This window comes from Urocampus carinirostris, chromosome 7 (assembly GCF_059441175.1).
Source record: "Urocampus carinirostris isolate Australia breed hairy pipefish chromosome 7, RoL_Ucar_1.0, whole genome shotgun sequence".
In the NCBI taxonomy this organism is placed as follows: Eukaryota; Metazoa; Chordata; class Actinopteri; order Syngnathiformes; family Syngnathidae; genus Urocampus; species Urocampus carinirostris.
In genome coordinates this window covers 10,083,392-10,109,665 of record NC_142355.1, presented here as the reverse complement: position 1 = coordinate 10,109,665, position 26,274 = coordinate 10,083,392, and the positions used below count along the sequence as shown (strand labels likewise).

Genomic DNA, 26,274 nt, shown 5'->3' with positions numbered 1-26,274 from the left:
GTAATTCCTTTCTGTTTGCATATACTGAAAAAGAGGGACTGGTTGGTAAGTTGAAAGTGGGTTGTATAGGAGATCATTGTGGTTTCAAAGTAGATGTAGCGGTCAATAGCTGTTGTAACAAAGGGATGGTCTGAAAGTTAACGTTTCTTTTTTACAGTCAATCTGTTCTAGCTCTAACCAACAGGTAGTATATCTGTTTGGATGTCCCCAAAATACTATCTATTGTACTTGGTTAGCTATTTTGTAATAAATAAAATTTAGTGCTTCAAGACCTCCTTGGTGCCCTGCGACTGGCTGGCAACCAGTTCAGGGTATCCCCTGGCCACGGTCTGAAGATGGCTGGGATGTGCTCCAGCACCTCTGCGACCCAACTGAGGATAAGCTGTGCAGATAATGGATGGATGGATAGAAGACCTTCTTGGATTATTTCCCCTGTAGTATATAGAGAAATTCTTGCTTTTTTTCTTATTCCAGGCAAATTTTTATTTTACAAGAGTCCAGCTATTGGAACCATAATGATGTTGGTTTGAATGGAATCATTAAAAATACGTGATTTATCTTGGCTAAACCTTTCTTTTTAGAAGTGATACAGATTACTTCAACGCTGCAGGTTGTTACACATACTATCCAGCAATGGGGTACATTTTAAATGTGTTAATTTACTCAACTTAGATGGGATTTAAACGCCTAAATATTTAATACTACTCGCAGGAAACGTGTGGTGTAGGTCTTGAATTGCAGGTTTAAGTGAGGTTTTTGTAATCAGAAATATTGTTAAACTAGTTCAATTACCAAGGTAGTGTTGTCAGAAAACCTTAACATTACGTTTCTGGGAAAGGTTCGTGAACAGACCGAGGTATAGAATGTGAAACACAGAGGCTTTGCTCACATCCTTCGGGGGAGCCGGCGCTTAGTGTTGGGGTGGAAGAAACGTGATGGCTGAGTTTCACAGCAGATAGAAAAAAGTCCATAAGACAGCAGCAGATGGCGGAAGAGAGCCCTAAGTGGGAGAGTTTCTCCACAAGAATCTCTTGAACGTCGGTGTTGAATATCGAGTCGAGTCAAGGAAGAGCATCCTGATATAGCTCCGGGTGGTTCAGCGCACTATGAGATGCAATGCTAATTGTATCATCAGGGGAGTTTTGGCCCTGTGGGCAAACATTCATGGTCTAGTGTAGAGAGTATGGAGTCTTTGAAAGGTTGGAACACCAACCTCTCAAAGCACTTCATGACCACAAGCATTAGTGTGACAGGCCTATAGTCATAAAGGCTGACCACTGATGATTTAGGGATAATGATGGAGGTTTTTAGGCCGGATGGAATGGTATCCTGTGACAGGGATTGGTTGAAGATCATGGTGATAACCCCAGCCAGCTTGTCCACGCTGTAGCACAGTCCGTAAGCACACTCCCTGGTACTCCATACGGACGAGTTGCCTTTCTGGTTCCGTCTGGGTCCAGTCATTTCCTTTCCCTTTACAGTTTGAAGCAATGTAGAATGATTTTACTTTACCATTGCACTTAGTGCAAGAATACCGCAGTGGATTCAGTTGGATGAGTAGATTTGACATGACATCAAGTGCAACTTTTAATGAGTTGAAGAGTTACTTCTGAAGTCATGATGCATCACCTCAAGAAGTTGTGTATTCTCTACAAACTATGAACCGCAGCATTAGTGTGGGATCAAGCTGAGAAGTGGAATTTTTAATGCACTCCAGCTCACTTCTTTCCCCATTTGGAGAAGAGGTTCTGTTTTTAAATAAACCAAACACTTTCGCCAAGAATAGTAACCGTGAATCTATAATGACACCAATAGAAAGATAGATAGATAGATAGGTAGATAGATAGATAGATAGATAGATAGATAGATAGATAGATAGATAGATAGATAGATAGATAGATAGATAGATAGATAGATAGATAGATAGATAGATAGATAGATAGATAGATAGATAGATAGATAGATAGATAGATAGATAGATAGATAGATAGATAGATAGATAGATAGATAGATAGATAGATAGATAGATAGATAGATAGATAGATAGATAGATAGATAGATAGATAGATAGATAGATAGATAGATAGATAGATAGATAGATAGATAGATAGATAGATACTTTATTCATCCCCGCAGGGAAATTCACACTTCCAGCAGCACCCCTGCGCTGGAGAACAAAACAATAATAAAGCAAAAAGAATACAATACACAAATACCCAATGTGACGTGTTAATACCCGTGTTAATAGCGTGTTATATAGAGTATCTAGATAATGTATAAAAATACGGTAATATGCAATATGGGGGGTGTGGTTTAATGTGGGCCTTTACTCCGCCGGGTGGAGTTAAAGAGCCTCATGGCATGAGGAAGAAAAGATCTCCTCAGTCTGTCCGTGGTACAAGACTGTGACAGCAGTCTGTCGCTAAAGCTGCTCTTCTGTCTGGAGATAATGCTGTGTAGTGGATGTGATGAATTGTCCATGATTGACCGCAGCTTTTCCAGTGCCCGTCTCTCAGCTACTGTTGTCAGGCTGTCCAGCTCTGTGCCCACAACAGAGCTCGCTTTCCTCACCAGTTTATTGAGACGAGAGGCATGACTTCAGAAAACGCACAAGAAACATCAATCATCTAGCCCACAGCTCTTACTAAGCACAGAACATAATTTTGGTCTGGTGAAAGGTAAATAGTACGATATAATTGATGCCAGAAGACGAAGAGCGAGAATTTAAGTCTTTAAAGAGTTGAGATCATCACATTTCCATTAGCTTAAGTTTTGCGCAAAATGCAAATTGCGCAAGAGCAAACTGTAATTGAAACGCACCGTTTGATTTTTTTCTTCTCCATTTCTAACCAATCTTGAAAATCGTGTAATGTCTTTATGCTCTTATGAGGTGGTATTAGTTTTTTCTCAATATGTAGTTTAAAGACAAATTTACTGCAATACCAGCTTTCATGTAAGGGTCAGAAGTCACAACGAGCAGTCAGATTTTGTTGAATGCTTGGCTCTCCAGTACTGATCACAGACTTTATTGGTCCGTTGTTCGGTTTAAAATGTCAAAGCACTTGCAGTTGACTTAAAGGGACAGTGTATGTTATTTGGTGCCTCCCAATGGTAAGAAAACAAAATTTAAATGATAAGCAAAATTACATCATTTAAACATTCCTTTTTTTAAATACTTATAAGTCGATAAATTAGCATTTATTTTAAATAGCATTAGCCTCACCCAGAGAGAACTGACATAATTGTCAATCTTGCTGCTACGGGTACCCAAAAGGCTGGGCAAATATGGGAAAACTGTGCGTTTTGGTCACTTGGAGTGTCGATAGTTTATGTTCCTCCTTGTGCTTTTAAGCATTCATTCTGTCATACTACACTTTATAACAACGTCTAGTGGTCAAATAATACACACTGTTCCTTTAAAATGGGAATGCAAATTTTTTTCTGTGATGTTTTGTAAAAACAAAATAAAATGACTTTGTTCTTGCTTGTTTTGTCAAATCAAAATAGTTTTTTGTTTTCTTAATAAATGAAGTGATGCTAAATAACACACTCTGTCCCTTTAAGCAACGTAAATATCAAAATACCGCAGGTGATTCGACCCTGACTCCCACCTGTTTTTTGCTCCTGTCTGTCCCCGGGCTTCAAGCCGTTTTTGATCCTGACCACGTCTACTCTCCCGTCCCGGCTTTCGACCTCTTTTTGTCCACGACCACGTCTACTCTCCTTTCCTGGCTTACGACTCACTTGCAACCCCGACCACATTTTTGCTCTCCTGTCCCGGCTACTGACCTGTTTCCCGTTCCCGACACCGCCATCGCTCGCCACAGAAGATCCACTTCCGCATTCAGAGCGACCTGCTTCCCGCGTCCAGCAATCACCGGATTGTGGGCGCAACCCTTTCTCTTTCTTCCAATAAAACTTGTGAGAAACACAACGCAAGTGGGTCCTGTGTCCGTTCTGGTCTTGACATAGCCGGGACACTGTGCGACTGTTACTTTACCGGAGATAAGAAAAAAATGACCTACAAGTTGAAATCTTTATCACAATGATGCAAAATGTTGCTTCTTTTTACAAATGAACTTGAATAGAAACTCAGTTAGGGATTGAACAACACTTCTGCCGGAGCAAACATGTTTTGTAAAGTGGAGATTGAATTCTGACACATGGCCACGGAGTTTTCAAATGTCAGCCAATTTCTAAATCGGCCCCATCGCTCTGTGTTTCCGTCCGATGTTTATTACTTTCAACCAATACTTTATGACTTGTGACGTCAATGCAAATGATTATGTTGATGCGGACAGTGTGTGTCCCGCCCCGTGTTCAAGTAAAGTTCCGGGATTTTGACCGAGTATTTGAAAGAAGAAACAAGAACTGAAAAGAGCAGTTCTTTTGAGGACTCTTATTACAAACATAACAAAATAAGAAATAGACAGAATATTGCTGGCTTGTGAACAGGACAATGTTCTCCCGAAAACAGGCATCGAAAAATGGATGACCACTGTTTTTATGGGAACGGGGCGTGGATAGAGAAACAATTAGACTTAATTGAAAATTAGATTAGAGAGAGAGAGAGAGAGAGAGAGAGAGAGAGAGAGAGAGAGAGAGAGAGAGAGAGAGAGAGAGAGAGAGAGAGAGAGAGACAGAGAGACAGAGAGACAGAGGTGGGGAGGAGGGGCAAGGGGGATGAAGGGAGAGAGAAAGACAACAAGTGTCGTCGGCGAAGAATAAAAATGGGTAGATCTCACTCAATCTCCTCTTCTTGTTCAATTAATCGGTGCGTTTGGGAGGGACCACATCTCATTTTATTGTGATTTTGTTGGTTTCATTTCCTTTTTCTGCCAATAAAACTGGGTCCCAAGAAAGTTAGTGATAAGGGGAAGAAAAGGTGGAAAAAATTATGAAAAAGAATTGAGTCGAAGGCAAAAATGAGGGAGACAGAGAGAGAGAGAGAGTGTGTCGTGGGCTGAGAATAAAAAAAGGTAGATAATGCCCCACTCGATCTCCTCTTCTTGTTCAATTAATCAGTGCATTTGAGAGCGACCACATCTCATTTTATTGTGATTTTGTTGGTTTCGTTTCCTTTTTCTGCCAGTAAAATTGGGTCCCAAGAAAGTTAGTGATAAGGGGAAGGGAAGGTGAAAAAAATGATAAAAAACAATTGAGTCGAAGACGAAAATGAGGAAGACCGAGAGAGAGTGAGAGAGAAAGAGAATGAGAAAGAAAGGTAGAGACAGAGATTGAATAGTAATTTAAAAATTGTCCCTGTAGATGGAACCCGTGCCAAGTAATTAAAGCTTTTCAGACTCAACTTTTATCCCCTCTCCTGATTATTCCCACCATTTATGTATATGTGTGCATGTTGGCATGTGGTTTGGGAGCGTTTTATTTGCATTAGTGCGCGGCCGTCTTGAAATCAGTTTAATAGAAAATTTGACTTAAATGACAAATTTCTTTTGAGATTGCCAACATGTGTTTCTCTAAAACCTTTCTGGTTTGTTTTTGTCTGTGACTGATGCAACACCTTGGAGCAGGGGTGACCAACATGAGAATTAAAACACCGACACCTGGTAGTCCCTGGATGATGTTTATTTTTTTATCTCGGCCACATCGGTGCCCAGTGCGCTTCATAGTTCAAGCCTGTTTTTGCTGCAGAGGAAAACAAGGCAGAAATAGCAAACTTATGTCAGTTGTAAAAATGCTGTCCGTTATTTGCATCTTCTGGCTTAAGTCATCATTGCGGTTCCTGTCAAGCTCCTTTTGTGGCGCCTGCAAGTACGTGCATTTCTTAGACATCCTCAAAAAAACTATTTCTTTGCGGTTTGGGTTGGCGTGTGGTTCACAGTTCACCAATCCCTTAACCGCTAGGGTCGTCAGGATACCATTTCCTGTGGTGTGTCTTGGGCAAGTACAGCCTGGCAGTGCCCAACCCTTTCTAGGTCAATTTTTTGGGGTATGGGTTTTCTCCCCCACATGACACAGATAGTACTGGTATCTGTGGACTGTAGTTGATACAGGCCTTTTCTTACTTTCTCCATTTTCATCCTACACTAAAAAAACACAGGAATGAGCATAAAAACAACAGCCACCACCCACCCTCCTAATGCGTTGTGCACTAATAAGTAAGATGAAAGCAAATAGGCACTTTGGGTTTGGGCGAGTGGGGGCAATTATAAAACCTTTTCATCAAGGCCGCAATTAGTATGTGAGTGTGTGTGTGGGAAAGGTTCGTGAGTGAGCGTAAAATTAATTGTAAAGCGCTTTGGGAGGTCATCAGTGAATTGAAAAGTGCTCTGAAAATGTAGACCATTTACCGTTTTGAACTCATTTGGGCATTGTCAACACATACTTAACTGAGAAATATTTTTTCGATAATAATTACAAAAGCAAGAGAAATGAATGATTCCATGAATGAATATCCCACAAAAATCTGTTGCGAAAAAGTAGCTTAATCTCAGTTACAGTTAGTGGGGGCAGTTAGTGACACTTAGATTAGAGCAACACTTCTCAACTGGTCAGGACCCAAAAGTGTATCGCGAACTAGTAAATAAATAAATGAATAAATATTTATATATATGTATATATATTTATATATTCTCGTTCGTTGACAGACTGACAAAGGGTGAGTCAGAGCACTGAGCTTTGTCACAAGCCAGAAACGGACACAGGACCCAGTAGCTTTCGTTTACTCAGTTTTATTGATAACGAGGGAGAGAAGGGCTTGCTTCCACGATCCGATGGTCGACGGACACGGGAAGCAGGTGGCTGGAATGCGGAATATATATATAAATGTTTTCGAGATGAAGTGTTTCCTAGATGGTAGTGTGCCCGCTTTGAGACTGGGAGGTCGCTGGTTCGCGCCTCGACCGAGACATACCTAATTGGTATAATGGCGGCGCCCTCTGGCTGCGGCTGCATCGACTCGCTACAACGGGTCAGGTGTATCGACATTTCGTTCTGTGTACATTGTTACAAAGAATGACAATACAAAGGAAATTATTATTATTATTATTGAGGAGTATGTTAGGAGTGACAAGATTGGATAGATTGAAAAATCAAATTGTGAGAGACAATACTGGAGTAGTAGTGGAACTGAGTAATTGTGTGGATAAGAGAGTACTCAATTGGTTTGGACACATGATTCCCACCGGATTTTTAAATGTTACTGGAAAATATGGAAAATTGGCTTTGAAAGTCCCTCAAAAGTGCTTCAGTTTGGCCATGACAAAGGTGCACGAACCCTTTGCACAATTTAAAATGTTTTTTTTCATTTTATTGTTTCACAACATGTTTTTATATTTTTATTTACGTTATGTTGTATTTGTGTTTCCAGGTTCATGTGGGAACATCCAATCAAGATCAAAGGGTTGTGGGATTCCTCACATGCACACACCTCCACGCCATTGAAGGTACAATTTAGGTTTGATGGTTTACAGATGTCAATGTATTTCTACAATTTTTGCATGGTTACATTTCAAATAAAATGTTACATTTGCATGGCTTTTCCTTCAAAAATTATTCATATTTGTATCCACGTATGTTCACAAATATGCACATCTTCAATTCTGTATCTGGTCATAAAGCCAAAAAGTCAGATGAATGTGTGCGATCAAATTTCGGTTGTCTTTATTATACTGTTACTATGGCGACTGGCTCAAAGAGTTAATGACATCACAGGTCTATTTAAAGCACCGGTCATTGGCACCTTCCTTTTTTACCGAATACAACATTTCCCCCACATTTGCCTCAAGTGTTGAGCTACTCCTGGGTTTCATGGTCTAAAAATAGAAATGCCAGGGCGGTTACTAAATATAGAATGAACCCCTTGGAGGTGGAGCGGAAATGGGACTAAGAAAGAGGAATGGAACTTAAGTGGTTGTTATATGACATTGTGAAACACGTGTGCCTTTTAATAGAATGTTGTTTCAATGTGATTACTATGCAGGGTCACAATTATAATAGGGCCATTGTTGGGTTTTTGCAGAATGGACCCGTATGGGAGAAGCAGAAACCGAGGCAGGGCTTGCATTTAATAACGAAAGGAGGTACAAAGTGACAAACAAACATGGGTTCACAAAACAATGAAATATCCAAATCAGAAACAAAGACCAAAACTGGAAATAAATGCTAGGAAGAGAGTAACAAAGAAACCAGAAACAAACACACACAAACCTGGCGCGGTGGTGGAAATGGAAATGACCCTACCACATGTGCTGGTCAAAATATAATAGTATAATTAGGGACAGATGTGTGGATATTGGACAGGCCTGTGCCCAATTCCAAACCCACTGATGGAGGAAGTGCACCAGGCCCTAACATGACCTTCCCCTCAACGTCTGGATACCTGACGGCTCTAAAAAAAATGTAAATAATATGGATACAGGAAACCCAGGCGTGGACAAGGGGCCTTTCTCCTCACGGCCAATGCATGAAACCAGAAACAGCGGAGAGGCTTTCACCTCGCCCCGAGACGGGAACCAGGCACAACCAAGAAACGTTTTCCTTGCCGCCAAGACAGGAACTAAAAGCCAGTGCAGGGACAGGGATGTGGGAGCCTCTCCATGGGTCTTTTGGTGGTCGGGTCATTTTCATTTCCACCACCGCACCACGTTTGTTTGTGTTTGTTTCTGTTTTCTTTGTTACTTTGCTCCTTGCATTTTCCAGCTTGAGTTTTTGTTTCTGGTATGGAAGTTGTCAGGTTTTGTTTGTCTGGACATTCCATTGTTTTGTGAATCTATGTTTGTTTGTCACTTCGTACCTCCTCTAATTATTAAATGCAATCCCTCTTTTTTGAACCCCCTGCCTCAGTTCCTGCATCCCTTACATGGGTCTATCACCCCAAAATCCAACTACACCCAGAGAAAGTGAGACTTGGATTGGTCACCAAATTCACACAAGCTTTTGGACACTTTTAATGAGGTTTACCGGTCATATTTTGGAACAAACCATGTGTTTGGAAAGACATCCCTGTGATCTGGTTTATGTCTACATGGCATTTAATTCTCTTGTTGAATTCTGAAATGTTTGTAAAGATAAGTAATTTATATTAAGTAAGCAATATAATTATAATTGTTTGGTACTGTTTGATCCTGGGGTTAGTGTTTCATTAATCCATTCCCACGGAGTGTTGGATAAAAGTTGTGTTTATTGGAGTCTGTAATTGTGAATCTAAGTATGTCTTTATCTCCATGTACCCTGTTCAGACATTTAGTTTTTTTTTTCAAGTGTTTGATTCTACTTCTCTGAAGAAAATGTACCTTTTTCCTCCTCTTATACCTTATCATACTAATAATTATTATCGAGTAGTTATATCAAGATCTTTTATTGCAATTTAAAAAAGCATCCGGAAACTTGTGGTGCTGTTTCTGATTAGGCCATGCAGGTTGTTTGAAAGATGAGTCTCTGTGTGTAGTGGAAATTTCAAAAAATAAATAAATAGGTGCTGCGTTGTGTTTATAAGATTTATTATTGCTTAATCGGGGGAATTGGGCTCATTAATAAGGGGGACACTTGTCTGACGTTAACAGGTATGAATGTGTCAAGAACCAGAACTGGATCAGGACCCAAACGCGTGACGTTCTAACACAAGCCTTTTATTTTACGGGAAATGGGGAGTCATGTACGCTGGGCAGCAGTCTGGCGTGAAATGATAGGAAGCCAGGAACCGACAAGATTGATACCAATTACCCGAGTAGATCTCGGACAAATGGGGTCGATTTGGGACAGGACGGACAGACAGGATTGGTAATGAAACGGGATATCGAATATAAGCAGGACAAACAAGACGGGAACTAAAACTGGAGAGAATAATAAACAGGACAAAAATAGACTGGAACGAAACTGAAAATCGATATTAAACAGGACAAAAGTAAAAGGGAACAATACCAGACTGGAAATACCAACAGGAAAACAGGACCGAGTCAGAACCCACGTCTTGCGGGGCAGAGGTTCGTTGACGGACTGAAAAAGGAAAAATGGGAGCACTGAGCTTAAAAAGACGAAAGCCAATCTGTCAATGAGCCGCAGCTGGCGCCACACCAGCGGGGACAATTGGGCGCCCTGGCAACCGTGACAGTCTGAGTTTGTTTATTTCTAAATGTACCCAAGCTAAAGTAAACATATTCATGGGAAAAAAAGGAGGCAAAGCAATTTGAAAAAAATAAAAATAAAAATAAAGTTAGAGTTAGAGTTCTTGATACCAAACTAAATTTATTTAAATAGTAAATCTGGAAAATTACAAATAAACAGCATTAATTACACTAAACTTAAACTAAATTGCCAACACAAATATAAGCATTAACAAGAACCTGCATTAAAAAATGACAACTCAGAAGTGTGTGAGTGTGTGTGTTTTTTTTTAATTAGACTGATTGACATAAACAGTTTCTTTTCTACAGTGTAGAGTGGCTCTTTTCCGTCCTTTTTGTCTACATTGTTTTGTAATGACAACAATTATTAACACAAAGTTTCCTTTTGTCAATATTATTTTCTACCAGGTGATGCAGCTGTACGATGTGAACAGCTGGATTTGTTGCTCCAGTGGGGAGCTGAGTTCCGCCAAGCTTCTTCACTTCATCCTGAAGGGGAAAAAGTTCTTGAGGACCTTGTGGCATTTGATGTCATTCTGGGCGACCTTAATTTTGACAATTGCTCTTCAGGTATGCATTCAAGATAAATAAATCAGGTGGATGGGTATGTGTTTTAAATTTTGAATGACTAATGTTTTATGATTTCATCATCTTGTAAGGTCAGCATTGTATCACTTGTATTTACGACTATGATTTTGGATATGTATACAATTTGGACACATAAGCACTTTAAATGAAATCTTGCACACATCCATCTTGAATGTAATCAATTCTGCTTGGTTTGAGGAAGAGTGCTCTGGAATGAGTTTACAGTTTTGACTACTGTGTGTGAATCTCCAAACTGTTTACCTGTCTATTCTTGAACTTTGTCACACTCACTAGGGTCGCGGGGGTGCTGTGGGTGCTATCTTGGGGCAGTGGGCAGGGGACAGCCAGTCGTAGGGCACACGGAGACAGACAACTCACTCGCTCATTCACACCCAGGGACAATTTGGACTGGCAAATTAACCTGATATGCATTTTTTCGGGACTGTGAGACAAAACCAGAGTGCCTGGAGGAAAACCCACGCAAACACCAGGAGAACATGCAAACGCCATACAGGAAGAATTGATCCCATGACCTCAGAACTGTGCCACACACGCGCTAACCACTGCAATGCCATGCTGCTCCTTATTAATTATGTTTTTTTTTGTATATTTGTAGTTAATGTTGAAATCCGACTAATCCTCCAAATCAATAAATTTTGTATCCTATCCTTTGACTGTCCTGTCAATCCCCTGTTTCTAGTAAAGTATAACAAAACGTTTTTTTATTCTATTTTAATATTAGATTTTGTTTTAAATCATCAGAGTGACTGTTTTAGTGTACGAAAGTGAATTGCTGATCAAACTTCACAATAAAATATGTTTTTGCTTTAGGAAGAAATCCCTATTAGAAGAATAAGGCAATATTGTATATTTTTAAATATAATCACTATTATTTGATGAAACGATGAAACCTTTAACTTATTCGAAATGTTAATTTTTTTTTATAATAAGCGACTTTAAAGTCAAGCAACACGAAATCCCTGAAAAACACAGCACTGCCAAATGTAAATTCAAGTCAAGTCAAGTCACATTTATTTATGTAGCCTTTAATCACAAATATGTCTCAAAGGACTGCACAGATTACAATTACACAATTACCTGATCTTAAACCAACATTTTCAGTGCAGCAACAATAAAACTATGAAATATAAGAATAAACTTTATATTTCTTATGTTTAAAAAAATCTAATAATGACACACATCCTAGAAAACATAGGAAATATAAATTGAGACATGTACAGATCTGCAAATATACATGATCAAATGAAATCCAATGTAAAAAAATTATATACTGTACACAACTATTTTAAAGTTGTCAACACAGAATCCCTGAAAAATCTACATATTGACCAATCACTAGAGAAAAGGGGTCTCGGAGGAAGCAAGCTCTTGATTTAGCTGGCTTCCCACTAGAGAGCCGTTACCTTAGCTAACAACACATCACTAATTCGGCCACACTGATGGGATATCCATACCTGTCAACCTCCACGGCTCCATGCCCGTACAAACTGTCGTATTTTCCAGTACAAAAGAGAAAAAAATCGTACACCATATTTTTTTTTATTTTTTTTCGGAATGATGCATGATGGGAAATGCCCTGGCGGCAGACGCATGCGATTGACAAATTTGCGTTTTTCCGTACAGATTTCCTTGTACGTTGTACTCGTCTTAAAATGCATAAAAAACTGTACTTAGTACGGCAAAACCGTACAGGTTGACAGGTATGGATATCAGATGCAGTAAATACACAAAGTCATCACTTCTAACCTTTGTGGAGGTTCAAAGAGCTTTAAAAAGTGCCACGCTTAGGTCAACACACATTTATGCATTAGTGGTAGACTGTTGCTCTACCATGTTTTTGGGATACCAGTAGGATAATATTAAAGGCCTCGTAATCTGGTTGAAACGGTAATGAATGTCCTACTGGTTGGACCGATAGATGGATGGGTGGGTGGATGGATGGCTGGATGGATGGATGGATGGATGGATGGATGGATGGATGGATGGATGGATGGATGGATGGATGGATGGATGGATGGATGGATGGATGGATGGATGCATGCATGGATGGATGGATGGATGGATGGATGGATGGATGGATGGATGGATGGATGGATGGATGGATGGATGGATGGATGGATGGATGGATGGATGGATGGATGGATGGATGGATGGATGGATGGACGGATAGGCAAAGATAAATCCACAGCCCCAATTTGCCCTTTAACCACTGAACAATAATGCATTGTATATTTGTAGTTAATGTTGAAATCCTACTACCCCTCCAAATCAATAAATTTTGTATCCTCTCCTTTGACAGAGGACAAGTTGGAACAACAACATGCTCTTTTTTCCATTTACAAGGATCCGTGTCGCCAGGGTCCAGGAGAGGACAAACCATGGGCTCTCGGTAACAGCACACACACGGCATAGCTCTTGTCTTTCACTAAACATTTCAGGATCTGTTTCATAGAGGTTTAGTGCAGGGTCAATCAAACTCAATGACCTCAATGTATGGGTGAAGTTATGTCATATTATCCTTTCCCCAAGCTATGAAAACATTCCAATGTTAAGTCGAGTCACACATTTATAGTCCTTAATAACAAAAAAGTCTCAAAGAGCTGCGCAGACCACCATCTCCTAATCTGAAACCTACTCGAGGGCAAAGAAAAACGCAAAAATATCTCAGCATTAGGAAAGTTAAAAAACCTTGAAATGGAGTGGCACATGAGGTAATCCCCCCTTCCAGGTTGAACAGGCTGCAATGGATGTTGCAAGGGCATTAACATGCAATACACAGTCAACATTGACCGTAAACATGAGTAATAACTGAAATCCAATTGAGAGCACTGACAAGTCGCCTGTTTTAAAACCTCGGCGGATGCCTCCGGTTCTAGATGATGGCAGTCATGAGGTCAGGGTGCAGTGTTCTCAAATAGATTTTTGAGTATAGTGAAGAATAAAATACATTCTATTAGAGAAAAATGACATCCTGTTTGAAATGAAATTCCTCTAGTACATGAGCGTTATTGGTATAGTAGTCAAAGGGTTGGGTCTAGATAGGAAGCATTATTTAGGCCAACAGTATTTCATGGACAAGAATTATTTGTTCACAGAGGCCTCATTTATGTCAACGAGATTTGGTTTGAAATACCACCACAGTAAATCACTTTTCCCTCTTAAAAATCAGTAAAAAAACGGAGAAGGACAAAATGAAGAATGAAGCAACAAGGGATTGAAGGAGGATTATCCTATTTCATTAAGCTTACTAAAAATTGGTGTACAATAGCCAAACTGAGAACACACCCATAGGCAGAAGAGCAGGCAGCCAGATGTCCTACTTTGTTCTAAATTTGCAATATCACAAGCACTATGCAATACGATCATTTATATTCTCAATACTTAAGAGAATAGAATATAATAGAATGGAATAGAATAGTATAGAATAGAATAGAATATACCTTTATTGTCATTGTTACAAAATGGTTAACATATTGTGACAACGAAATTGGGCATGACACTTCAGTTCACACATTCACAGTAAGGTAAAAAAGCCAAGAAGATAAAGGAACAGAGAAGATAAGGTTATAAAACAAGTAGGATAAGGTTATAGTTATAATTTACACAATATTTACACAAGAAATGTCGGCATGTAGAGTGTTACATACAGTTTGATATCCTAATAGAGTTTGGTGCAAAAATAGTCATCATAGTGCAAAAAATAGTCTACATATGCATTTGGTGCAAAAAATAGTCATCATAGTGCAAAAAAATAGTCAATGGAAGTTTATATTCTTTAAGTCCATCTTTGTGTGTTAAATTTTCTTGTTCATTTTTTCTTTTCAATCAATTTACACCAAACATCACATCACAAAATGAACAAATCTCCTGAAAATAAAAAAGGGATGACAGATTGAAGCCTTACAAGAGACCCAAACCAACTTTGGACGCTTCTTCTATCAATCATATAAACAAAATATGACGTCTTACATCATTATAACAATCACTCGTTAATCCATTTAAAAATGATCACATTACTCATCCTTCGCTTTACTCTCTAACAACAACATAATGTGTTAAACTTACCTGTCAACCTCCACGGCTCCATGCCCTTACAAACTGTCGTATTTTCCCTTACAAAATAATCTTACACCATATTTTTTTTTCAAACGTGTTTATTTATGTGGTTTAACATGTTATATTGTACATGTGTTTTGTTATATCATATATATTGTTGATTAACATTTTGTTGTGAGATACTGAGTTGCTCGACATGAATGACGTTTATTATGAAAAAAAGTTCAAAAATGAAGTAGCTTGGACGTTCACTGTAGAAGGAAAAAATACATGCAAATATAATTAAGTAGAATAATACATTTTCTTATTCAAATTTCAAATATGAATTCATTTTCTGCATTTAATTATTGTTGGTAATATACTGATTAAAGGGATAACCACAAACCTGTCTTTTTTCATGTTCTCCTTTTATGCTTCTTTTTTTCTTAACTTCTTTATATGTCATAACAATTTGTAATATAATGCATCAAATCAAGTGAGCCGTTTGAGAGCCGGCTCTCTTTAATGAGTTAAGCCAAAAGAGCCGGTTCTCTAAAAAGAGATGGACTTCCTTTCACTACACAACTCAAACTCGTTTGACTTGATTGATTTGCCGTTCGTGATAGTCGGTGTATACCGGATGGTACCCATAATTGACAAATTTGCGTTTTCCCGAACAGATTTTCTTGTATGTCGTACACGTCTTAAAATGCATAATAAACGTACTTCGTATGGCAAAAACGTACAGGTTGACAGGTAAGGTTAAACCTGTGACAAATTGACATTTTCTCATGAAAAATGTGAAATGGGATTGGACATGTACCAAATGTGAGTTACAAGGGCCTGACGGGACCAAGTCACAGCCTGTGCTCATGGTTAATAGAAAAGGAGAATTGAAATCAAGACTAGTCAGCGTGACATTTTTTCCCTGTCTGTAAGCTAAGGATTTTCAATGTGTCTTTACTCTCTTTGAAAAGGCACACTGCTGGATACCAGTGGCCTTTACGATGATGAGGTCAGTTCACCAGAAAGTTTACAAAAGTAAGTCAAAATTGTCTTTTTAAATTGTAATTTTTTTTTCTCACTGTGATGTCATTAAAAACTAAAATCTGTAGTCTAATTCATATTCGCAATCTACCCGGTAACAGCGTAGTTTTAATACAAATGATTGTACCGTCATTCATAAAAGTGCCAGCTTTTATTTTGACCATTCCTGTGGTTCACACATTATTCAAATCTCATGTCATCTTAGAGTGATGGAGAATGAGGAAAGCAGAAAGGAGTACCTGGTGTTCCCACCCAGTAAAAGCCATTGTCCCTCCAGCAGCCAGAAGGGAAGGAACATTCCACTGAAAGGCAATGGACGTCGAATTGACTACATCTTGTACAACGACGAAGCCTTGCAACAGGACTGGAAATTGGTATGGTTCAGGAACAATATGACAGTATATTCGGTGTGGATGTCGTATTTTTTCCCATTTTCTTAGTAAAATGTTAAAATATATTCTTTATCTCATGTGTGTGTTTAAATCCTTAAATTATACATTTATTTCTAAGTTCATTGGTAGGTTCATTTTTTTCGTTTTCTATCAATTTTGTGTGAATAAATTGTTTTATACTGACATCTAGTGGTGCTTCACACTATTGGCGATTTTAGGTTAAGGGCTTCAGGGGTTCTGAGCACCCAGAGTGTCTGGCTGGTTATTATTTTCTTTTTAACTTAACTTAAAGTCACATAACATACTCTCACCGCATCAGACTAGAGCCTCCACAGACTCCGCTGCTATGCCGCAAGTGACACTAACCAAGCAAAAGAGGACAGGGGAGGATGGCTGAACCATTTCAAGGCAGTGGAGTATTTCCGAAGCTGTGTTGTTCACATTTTGTTTTACTTCTTTATTTTTTATCCCGTGTTTTTCATCGTATTTAAGCCTATCCTGCTATTTTTAAAGATGGTGTCCCTAATTTCAAAATATTCTATCAGCTGTCGCCATTTTCTGGCTGAACTATTCATTTCAGCCCCTGTCAATCTTGTTGTGCATGCAACTATGCAAAAATTCTTAGACACACTCAAATTAACTCTTCCTTTTTGGGGGTTTGGGGTGGCATTTGGACTGTGTTTGAACAGTCCTTTTTATACTTTCACCATTTGATCCTAGAATAAAAACAAAACTGCAAGCACGCGCCTGAGATCACTCTCCTCCCCCATTACTCTGCCTGCTTTCCTCCATGGTAACACCGAGGGTAAAAGTAAGATAAACGCAGATAGGCCAGTGTAAAACATATATGAAGATTCTTTGAACTCACTTGGGCATTGATAACACATATGCTAGTTCCTTAGCTTGGCCTTTTAGCTTTGATTTTTGCATTCCGGAGATGGAATAAGAGCTTGCTCTGTCCACTCCACGCATCGGCCCGGTATTGCAGTACCTCCGGGAACGGTGCATTCGCAATGATCGCAACAAGGCTTTAGGGCTAGGACCTTAGCTTGGCCTTATGGCTGAGAGTAAGTGTCCCGGCTCCTAGGCTTTGTAGCGTATTATGAACTGACCGATAACGGATAATGAATAATGAATAACGAAGATAGATAAATAACCCTTAAAAACCCCCCAATAAAGTAAAAAACTAATTTTCAACTTTTTGAGACGCACCCCACCTTTACTTCATTTAAAATTCCTGTCAGTTACCCCAGACTACTGACACCAAAAAGTAGCGTGTTACTGTTATTTTTATTTTTTTTGGTTTGAACAAATTTTTTGACACTAATAACAGCAAACAAACGATGTGAGTTTTGAACAACCCCTCTCGACAATCTTAACAGCAATCATATTCACAATTTTGTTATGTCTGACAATATGATGTTTAAAAAAAAAAAATCTGACATTTTTAACATTTTTGTTAGTGTCAATAGATCTGTCCAGGCCAAAGTCCCGCGATTGTTTTTTGGTCTGAACAAATCCATTGACACCAACAGCAGCAAACAAACAATGTGAGGTTCGAACAACCCCTCTCGACAATCTCAACACTGTAGGTTGAATGCTAGAAAAAAACGGTTGGGAGAATATTCATACACGAAGAAAGTCAGTATCTGCGTACTCTGTACTTGAGGTGGCGCTACCCAGGGTTGGGTAGGGTTACTTTAACTTGATAACTTTCAATTACTTTTGGATTACTCCAATACCAAATATGCTAATAAAAGACAAAAGAAACTAAATATGAATAAAATGATGACTCACAACACGTGGTAAGCCTTCTCTCCTGGCTTTGATCTCTTTGATCTCTGGCAAAACTAACGAAAAATGCGACAGAAACAAAATGAAAATAAATCCAAACAGCTTGCCAACATCATTTTTGCCGTTCCATGTATTCCGTTACTCCCCAAGCCTGCACAAAATTTAGTAATTTTATTCATATTTAGTTTCTTTTGTCTTTTATTAGCATATTTGGTATTGGAGTAATCCAAAAGTAATTGAAAGTAATCAATTTATAGTAACCCTACCCAACCCTGGCGCTACCATAACTGTATTCAGTTGTATTTTGTAGGTAGACATTAACATGCCCACCAAACATTGATGTTGGATTGAATTTCAGAAAACCTCCCAATTCATTACATGCATTTAATGAGTAATGCATTTACTCTGTGTGAGTAACTAATTTTTATTAAGAATGAATTACGGTCCTCGTTACAAAGAAAAGTGTTACAGGAACGCGTTCTTTTGTAATGCATTAGTCTCAACACTGATGATAAGTAGGTACATTGGTTAAAAGCTCCTAAATGGCCTTGTAAGGCACAAAAGTGCTGTAATAAATGTATATCCTTAAACACAAACACAAGTTGTTGTGATAGATGGGAAAAAACATCTAATTTGAAAAGCGCTTGCTTAGAAGATTCTAAATCTTAAAATATTGCACATATTTGCTTCTGGATGCCAACTTTTGTCAGAACAAGTCAAGTCAAATCATCTCATTTTTATTTGTATAGCCCTTAATCACAAAGAGTCTCAAAGGGCTGCACAGACCACAGATTATTGCAAACCACAGACTATTATGACACCATCCCCTGATCTAAAACCTACATAAGGGCAAGGAACACTCAAAAACCTCAACATGCCGAAAATGAAAAAACCTTGAGAAGGGACCGCACATGAGGTAATCCCCCTTCCAGGATGACCAAGCTGCAATGGATGTTGCAATCACAAATAATACACAGATATTGTCAACATAAAATATAGGTTATTCATATGCTTTACAATAGAAGTGTGTTTTAAGTGTAGATTTAAACATTTCCACTGAGGTTGCAGAGCATTCCACAGCACCGGGGCCCGGATGGAGAACACTCTCGAATCTGCGGATCTCTTCTTGGCTCTTGGGATCACTAGTAGACCAACATTTTCAGAACGAAGGCTCCGGACCGGAACATAGGGGGAAATTATATCTGAAAGATACGAGGGAGCAAGTCCATGCATGATTTTGTAAAAGACCAACAGAACCTTAAAATCGCATTTCAAGCTAACAGGGAGCCAATACAAGTGTATATAAACAATGAACAAGTGTATATAAAGTTGGGAGCAGTATTCCATTTCGGTATTTGTTTTTCAAAGGGTTCTTTTTTTTTTAATCAATACCATTGACTTAAACATGATATGTATGTGTGTGCGTGTGTGTGTGTGTGTGTGTGTGTGTGTGTGTGTGTGTGTGTGTGTGTATGTGTGTGTGTGTGTGTGTGTGTGTGTGTGTGTGTGTGTGTGTGTGTGTGTGTGTGTGTGTGTGTGTGTGTGTGTGTGTGTGTGTGTGTGTGTGTGTGTGATTCCTGTACCAGTGCAATTTTAACTTAGTTATCATGTTGCACCTCTTTCTTTCTTCTTTTATAGGAAATAGAGGAATTCAGCTTTATCACCCAGTTGGCTGGACTCACTGATCATCTGCCTGTGGCCATGAGATTGGCCGTGTCAACAGGGGAGGATGACTCTTAGATTCACAACACGCATTTGTCCAAAATGCAGCGATCAGAAGTTAATGGATGCTGGAGATGGGATGATGATTAAACATAAGGAGCATAATGAAAAGGACATGTTTGACTCATCTATTCCCATAAAATGACATCAAAGTTCAAGTGAATGTGTTAAATGGACAAAAAAAGGCATTTTCAGGGGGTACAAAAAATGTAAAAGAAACACTGCTGTTCTTGTAAAAAATGAAGAGCAAACTCACATCCACATTGCACGCTTATATACTGTACGTCATTTGCCATCTGAGGGTCAGATATCATCCAGGCTCTCTGCTGCTCACTTCATGGACAACACATCTCCTGAAGCACTCCAACCGAGAGTACATTTTGTCAGTAGTTTGTTAGCTGGTAAACATTTCACGGATGATATTAAGGCTTTAAAAAAGGAATGTTGCCGTTTTGTATGAATTTTCTCATAATACTGTATCCCACAGTGATTCAAACAGCATCCAATGGAAATTCACCTCAATCCACATTTGCACAAACATTTTCTGGACTGAAGTGTTTTTTGACCCATGCAGCACATCTCTATAAAGTTTTGTGCTATGGTTAAGCAAAGGTTCTAACGAATGATGATTATTTCGGGCTTTTGTCAGATAATAATAGAAAGATCTGCTTCAACATGACCATCAATTTCACTGTGTCATTTTTGTATAGAAAAAGTCTCTTATCAGTTCAGTCGCCGTTTACCTTACCTGACCCCTTAACAAGTGTCTTCTTTAACAATTAACCGATACAAATATAACAGAAGAAATTAGGATAGATGGATTTCTACTGTTTTTTAGAAGGGGTCAAATAATTATTTATTAAAATAGAAATGTTTTTCGATAATGAAAATGGTAAGGATATGAATTCTATTTTATGATTGTAGCATGTTTTATAACTTTGTTAATTAAATAAAGAAAATCGTTTTTTAATCTTTGCTGAGGAATGATGGTAAATTGCATCCCTTTTTTCTTTTAGATACCGTTGATACAAACGTTTTACTGGGTAACATAAGAGACAATTGCATGTTGATTTTCACCAGTCTAAAATAGCCTGACACTGCCATATATTCCCAGGTTGGCCGTAGTTTATTTTGACAAACCTGGATGCCCCTGTGTTGTTTGGAATCAATAAAGAGGCCTTGGTTTTTTATACACAGGAGTGTCTGGCAATAAAGCCATTTAAAATGCTATCGAAAACGCCAATGCATTTTTCCTAATTCTTTATGATTTATGTTATTTATGTAAGTGAGCTATGACTATGTTAGAATTTAACGATAAAATCAAATTAAAAAAAAAAAAAATCCCAATTCAAAGTACACAATACAGTAATTTATGTTTACATCAACACACTATTTTTCATTGTTAAACCTGACTAGTTATCTTCCTTTTCAGGCGCTCATTCGGGTTGTTTATGATTTATGTTATTTCTGTAACTGGAAATGAGTGTCAGTTCCAAGATGACATCATGGAAAAAATGAATAAAAGTTCCAAATTCAAAATACAAAGTGATTAAAATTTATACTGTTTAACCTGACTACCGATACTTTTTACTGCTTTCCAGGTGTTTGTTATTGCTACTAATAACAATGGTCAGCTTTTTCTCAATTTGATTTTCTGATAGATGAATTATACAATTGTCAAGAAGTTGGGATTGATATGTAAATATCATGCTGATTACATGTTACTTTGTAGGTCAGTTATATTGGTCAGTTAGTTAGTTTGTTTCGTTGTTTCTTTGTTTAATCGTTTCTTTGCATGTTTCTTTAAAAGGGGCCCGTGCAATATTATCAAACACACTTGGCCTAAATAGCTAGAATGAGTCAGACATCTTTTTTTCTTGTCATCCTCTAGCATTGATATCTAATATATATATATACATACATATATATATATATATATATATATATATATATATATATATATATATATATATATATATATATTTCCCAACTACACAAAAGCATTTTTTGTATATTTTGACAGATGAGTGTGTATGTCCGACATGATTTTTATAGTTTTCAGAATATTTATGTTTATTTTTACACTTATCCTCACTTTTATTTTAATTTATGGTAAACACTAGCAATGTACTACGATCAGATCAACGTACATGTTTTCCTCTTAGGTGCTCTCGGGTCTTACCGTGCACAGTTTTTTTTTTTTGAGGGGGTGATTCGTAATACTCTTATTTTTTAAAAGGAGAAAAACACAAAAATGTTTTTTTTTCTCACAAGACACTCAAGTTTCAATGACACGCAAATGGGACATTATTGAAAACAAGATGAAAAAAGTGAAACAAAATGTAATCACATTAAATATATTATATTAAATAATACTGATGATAATATTTCTCTCTATGACAAATGTTGTTTTTGTTTTTATTATTATTATTATTATTTTCTTTTTCTTTTTTTTTACTGGGTGGAACAGGCCCAGACAACAATAACGGAACCCTTTGAAAAACGTACTTTGTACGGCAAAACCGTACAGGTTGACAGGTATGCTATTACGCCATCCCTTGAGCTTGACCTTAAACCTACACGAGGTCAAGAGGGGAAAAAAATGCAGAGGCATAGCAAAAGCCACCAGAGCGCAGTGTCAGCATCATTTTTAAGCAGACTTGTTGAGACGCATGGCAACAATTTCAATTTAATTTCAGTTTTAGCATTTACCTGGGGTTTCCACCTGTCGGGTGGTGCACCTGTCACAGTGGAAGTGAGAATACTAACACAAAGATTATACAGGGGAGGGTGAATCAAACTGCATTTCAGAGCTTTCTCGTCAACTGTAGCCAATCAGCGTGAATATTTTTTTCTAACTATTTTTCTTGAAAAGTAAACATTCCTGTACATCTGTCAAAGTGTTTTGGGGGTGTGATTTCCAGTTCTTGTTGCATTATTTTTAAATGTCCTTTTATTTTTTTTACCCATGGGGAGTGTTGAGTTTTTTTGTTTTATATTTAATGTTTTTATGCATCAATTTGAGTTGCATTTTAGTGTGTGAAAAGTGCAACACAAATCCATTTTTATTTAATTCGAATTGATTACTGTGAGTCGTCTGTCTCAATGTGCCCTGCGATTGGCTGGCAACCAGTTCAGGGTGTCCCCTGCCCACTGCCCGAAGACAGCTGGGATGGGCTCCAGCACCCCTGCGACCCTACTGAGGATAAGTGGTGCAGATGATGGATGGATGGATGGATACTGTATACTGTATACTGCATACTGAACGCCAGCACCAATGTGTGTTTACATTTAGATGCCACAAGACGGCGGCAAAAAAATCCTTTGAAGCTCATTAACTCCTTTCATTCCAATTCCTCGACACCGAAATGATTATTTATATTGAGAGTGCTTGACTAAACCATGCACCAGGGGCGGTTAATTACTTTTGCAGTAAATGTTGTTGCCCAGATAGGAGTGCACAACCAGAATGACAAACTGTGAAAATACTGCAGCCAGCAGCTCCAGAACCAAGGCTTTGGTGCTTTGGTTCCTGCTAACAGTTAAGGAATCCATGAGCCAGGAATGAGCCAAACCATGGCAGGTTCAATCTTCCATTTCCCAGCATTGGTCTCTTTTTTCCCCACTCTGACGTAGTTGGTTTTTGTTTGCATTAAATAGAAACTTGAGAAAGGAAATCTGAAACTAGGTGTTTATTCATTCTTTCTATATTTATATTTCTCACAGGGTCTTTTGTGGCAGTGAGCATACCAAAACCCCAATAAAACTAAACCAGCAGAAAAACGATGGGAAACACATCAACAAGACCACCTCTGAATGGCTTAAATAACCCAAAATGAAGGTACTGGCGTGATCAAGTCACTGTCTGGATTTAAATCCAATTGAGATGCTGTTTGACCTAAAACGGGTAGTTCATGCCAGAAAACCATTCAATATGACAGATTTTAAACTATATTGTGAAGAAGAGTGGGGCAAAAATCCTCCTCAACACTGTGAAAGATTTATTACCAATTATCGTTAGATTTCTGTTATTGCTGCCAAAGGTGGCCAAACTCACTATTGGGTTCAGGGGTCAATTATGGGCTTATAGGGCCTGTCAGAACCAGAACAGGAGGAGGACCCAGATGCGTAACGTTTCTCACACAAGCTTTATTGGCAGTCATGCATGTTAACACAAACGCCAGTGATTTGGCGATCGCTGGGCGGAAGAATTAAGGCAGAAGTCTGGCGTGAACAACAGGAAGCCAGAGGCCGACGAGATCGTCACCAGTTACACGAGCAGATACCGGAAAGATGGGGTCGATACTGGACAGACAGGATTTATATCAGATACAGGAGACTGGAGACAGATATCAGACAGACGGGGACGATACCCGATACTGGAGATTGTAGTAAGCTATCAGACAGGGCGAGCCAAACGGGATCGATACCAGACACTGGAGACTGGAGTCCGAGATCAAACAGGACGAGATAGGTGGGAACGATACCAGACACTGGAGAATGGAGACCGATATCAAACAGGATGAAATGGACGGGAACGATACCTGATACTGGAGATTGTAGCAAGGTATCAGACAGGACAAGACAGACGGGATCGATACCAAACACTGGAGTCAGATATCATACAGGGCAAGATGGACGGGATCGATACTTGACAGGATACACAAGCAGGATACCGGACAGAGTCAAAACACACATCTTGCGGGTGCAGAGGTTCGTTGACGGACTGACAAAGGGCAAGTGAGAGCACTGAGCTTGAATAGGAGGGAAGCCAATCATTTAACAAGCCGCAGCTGGTGGGGCCAATTGGGGGCAATGGGCAACCGTGACAGGGCCTTGTAGTTTTTGATTTCTTTTTTTGTGCCTTAATAAATAGAATCAATATTTCAAAACGTCATTTTGTCATTCCTTGGGTTGTCTCTGTGTGGTATTAAAATTGGTTTGTTGATTTGAAACCTTTGTGAGCGATAAATATGCAAAAAACAAAGAAATCAGGGAGGGGGTACATATTTTTTTCACGGCACTGTAGTATCCAAGATGCCTAATCCAGTGGTTCTCATATAGTGGGGCAGGCTCCCCATGAAACGTGGGCACGTTTGACTTCAGGTAACCTTTTTTTTTAAACTTTCACAGAATAGAGTCCATTTGCACCTCTGTTACACTAGGGAGCAGTGGTGTTCACATTGGCAGAGTGTTTGTAAACATTTACTCACCATGCAGTGCGTTAAGCACAGAGTATAATTATTGAGTATAAAGTGTAAACGGGAAGTACACTGTACTACAGTATTGCAGATTCTCAAGTGAAGCCATGTAAAACAATATTTAGAGAGAATTTCTTCTTCCCAGAGGGGGTGGGGGTCGGGACAGAAAACAATTGAGAAGCACTGGCTTAATTTAACAATGTCAGCATTTTATCACATATACGAAAGGTTGGTTGGCCCAGTATGCCGAAAGTTGGTTCCATATTCCGCGCCACGTGCAAAAATGACGTATCTTTGGCAACGATGTATGCCAAAGCCTCGATAAACGAGCTCTTTCTCCATTATGGACTCCAACTTTTCGAGTACTAAAATTTTTCTCAGCTCAGATCTTCTCACAGCTGTATGCTTTCCATCCATCCATTATCTGCACCGTTTATCCTCAGTAGGGTCGCGGGGGTGCTAGAGCCCATGTCAGCTATCTACAGGCAGTGGGCAGGGGACACTCTGAACTGGTTGCCAGTCACTCGCAGGGCACACAGGGAAGGACAATTAGCTCGCTCATTCACACCTAGGGACTACTTTGACCGGCCAATTAACCTGACATGCATGTTTTTGGAATGTGGGAGGAAACCAGAGTGCCCGGAGGAAAACCACACAAGCACGAGGATAACATGCAAACTCCACACAGGAAGTTCTATTACTTTTAAAATATGATATAATCTCAAATGCATTCCAATATTCTATTATTGACTACGTTCAAAGAATTTGATTACTTAAAGTATATCTTTTATATTAAAAACAGGAACGGCAAAACATAGGAAACAAATAGATATTTTAAGCGAATACTAACTCCATAAATGCATACACACCAACATTAGAATTTTATATGTTAGACTACCGCTTTTCTCCTTTTGAAAACGCCGACCTATTTGAAAGACCCTTTTTTCAATAGTAAACAAAAAAACAAAACAAAAACAAATCCTGCTTAAAACTCACTTCTACTCTATAGCATATGAATAACCTAAACTTCTTATATGTAATAACTTGTGAAGCTCTTTGAGACTACCGGTATTTGTGATTAAGGGCTATACAAATAAAAATTACTTGACTTGACTGACTCGAGAGTATTATTTTAGTCTGAAAAGTCTACTTTATTTTGAAGCGAGACTAATTTTACATTGGATTTCCGGTTTGTCAAACATGTGCAACTTCTGGTTTAAACAATCACGTTTTTTTTTGTTTTGTTTTTTTTTTTATTCAGGGGACAAGTTGTGTTTTTTCACGTAACATAGAGTGTGCGATAACATCTACGCCTTGTAAAGGTATTTTTGTAAATATGTGTCTCGTTGACGTCAAAGTCGAGTTTTATCTTGAAGTTGCAAAGCGGAA

General features: G+C 38.6%; 1 protein-coding gene and 1 pseudogene across 2 annotated transcripts in view; both read left to right on the top strand.

Moving 5' to 3' along the window:
• Positions 1-21,258, top strand: part of smpd3 (sphingomyelin phosphodiesterase 3) — a 57,848-nt gene extending 36,590 nt beyond the window's left edge. For both annotated transcript variants that reach the window (XM_088339696.1, XM_088339697.1), the window contains exons 5-10: positions 7,331-7,406; positions 10,494-10,655; positions 12,994-13,083; positions 15,707-15,770; positions 15,982-16,150; positions 19,601-21,258. In XM_088339696.1, the coding sequence (XP_088195822.1) occupies positions 7,331-7,406; positions 10,494-10,655; positions 12,994-13,083; positions 15,707-15,770; positions 15,982-16,150; positions 19,601-19,702 (663 nt within the window). In that variant the 3' untranslated portion in view covers positions 19,703-21,258. The remainder of the gene's footprint in view (positions 1-7,330; positions 7,407-10,493; positions 10,656-12,993; positions 13,084-15,706; positions 15,771-15,981; positions 16,151-19,600) is intronic.
• LOC148362291 (U2 spliceosomal RNA) lies at positions 17,067-17,181 on the top strand (annotated as a pseudogene).
• Positions 21,259-26,274: the final 5,016 nt, after the last annotated feature.